Source organism: Lepidothrix coronata, unplaced genomic scaffold (assembly GCF_001604755.1).
Source record: "Lepidothrix coronata isolate B3197 unplaced genomic scaffold, Lepidothrix_coronata-1.0 Scaffold305, whole genome shotgun sequence".
NCBI lineage: Eukaryota > Metazoa > Chordata > Aves > Passeriformes > Pipridae > Lepidothrix > Lepidothrix coronata.
The window spans coordinates 871,746-873,456 of record NW_016690485.1 but is presented as its reverse complement, the minus strand read 5'-3'; the positions used below and the strand labels follow the sequence as shown (position 1 = coordinate 873,456).

At 62.0% G+C, this 1,711-nt stretch overlaps 1 protein-coding gene across 1 annotated transcript in view; it reads right to left on the bottom strand.

Moving 5' to 3' along the window:
* The window catches only part of THOC5 (THO complex 5), an 18,004-nt gene that overhangs the window by 2,167 nt on the left and 14,126 nt on the right, over positions 1-1,711 (bottom strand). Inside the window, exons 13-15 of the mRNA XM_017837448.1 lie at positions 584-685; positions 344-440; positions 5-46 (exon numbers count right to left, since the gene is read on the bottom strand). Coding sequence (XP_017692937.1) covers positions 5-46; positions 344-440; positions 584-685 — 241 coding nt within the window. The remainder of the gene's footprint in view (positions 1-4; positions 47-343; positions 441-583; positions 686-1,711) is intronic.

The following is a 1,711-nucleotide window of genomic DNA, read 5'->3' as shown; positions in this document are numbered from 1 at the left end:
TGGCACTGTCACTGGCACTCAGGGAATTATCTGCAGTGACCATGTGCTGTGGGCAGGAGGGGTGGCACTGTCACTGGCAGTGACCATGTGCTGTGGGCAGGAGGGGTGGCACTGTCACTGGCACCCCGCAGCCCAGGAGCCACCAGCTGGGTGGCTCAGTGTCCCTTACAGGGCTTAGACCATCCCCTCTGTGCCCCACACACAGACCCAGCCCAGCCCAGCCCGTCCCAGCCATGGGCACGCCGTGGGTTGGGAGCAGCTCTGAGGGGACAGGACAGGACACGAGTGTCCCCAGAGCGTCCCCAAAGCTGCTGTGGGGGACAGGGGAGGGGGTGTGCCATGCCTGAGGCTGGTCCTTGGGGAAGTGCAGGCCTCCCAGCTTCTGCACCCACACGTAGGGGTGCCCCAGCTCTGTCACGTAATCGCTCAAGGTCACGATGCTGTGGGGGACAACAAGGAAGGGTCATGTCACCCCCAGAGCATCCCCTCACCCTGTCCCACCCCTTCCAAAGCCTCCCTGAGAGGCCAGGGAGGCATGTGCCATGCTGGGAGCGGGGTACTCAGCCCAACCACCCCCACTCACCCCACTTTGTCAAACTGGAACTGGTTGGCCGGGTTGGGGGTTTTCCTCCCGTGGTCTCCTGGGTAGAGGCAGTTGAGGAGGGAGTCTGGGGACAGCAGGTCCCTGCAGGAGGAGAGGAGAAGAGAGGTCAGGCAGAAGCAGCCTGGGCTCCACGTCTCTCTGAGGTGGCCACTAAGAGGCCCCAAACCCAGAGAAAGGGATTATGAGCTCCAGGAGTTCAGGACCAGAAGGGCTTTCCCTGAATTCCTCTCCAAAAGATCTGTCTCCACCCTGGTTGGGAAGAAGATGGGAACCGCAGGGTACCAACTTCCCAGGAGGCTGCTCCCTCTGGTGCAGTAAAACATGTCTGACTGTATTCCCAAGCCTGACCCAGCACAAGGGGCTGTAGGATTTGGGGTGTGGCTCAAGGTACAGCCTCCCTGGTTTGGGGTGACACATCCAAGGGCAGCAGGAGGGAGGGAACGACCCGGACAGGAACTTGAGCTGCTGTCACAGAGGGTTTGGGGAGTCTACAGTGAAAAGAGCACCCCAAGGGGACAGGGAGGCTGCACATGGGATGGGCTGGGAGGCAACACCTGCTTCCAGGTGAGTCCAGACTGGCCTCTCCCATCTCCCTCTTCCTCAGGCACCTCCTCCCGTCCCAGGGAGAGCCACAGGAGAGCTGGCAGCTTGTGGGAACTCCCTGGGCAGGCTCCCAGAGCTGCCACTTCAGCTGTTCCTCACCCAAACCAGGCTCCAGAGGACTCTGGGGAGCACAGGGAGAGGAGCTGTGTGTCCAGAGCTTGGGACAAGGTGACCTGCAGAGCAGGCAGGGGAGGGAGCTGCCAGGCACAGCCTGGGGCAGGGAGGCTCTTCCCAGCTCCTGACAGCTCTGCCAAAGGTTCCCAAACTCCCTGATCCTGGCTTGTCAAGGCAGAGGAAAAGGAGGAGGGTGCCCAGGCTGTGCAGGGCTTCTGGATCCCACAGGACAGAGGGATCCCTGCCCCATGATCCCCAGGCTGTGCAGGGCTCCTGGGTCCCACAGGATCCCTGTCCCATGATCCCCAGGCTGTGCAGAGCTCCTGGATCCCACGGGATCCCTGCCCCATGATCCCCAGGCTGTGCAGTACTCCTGGATCCCACGGGATC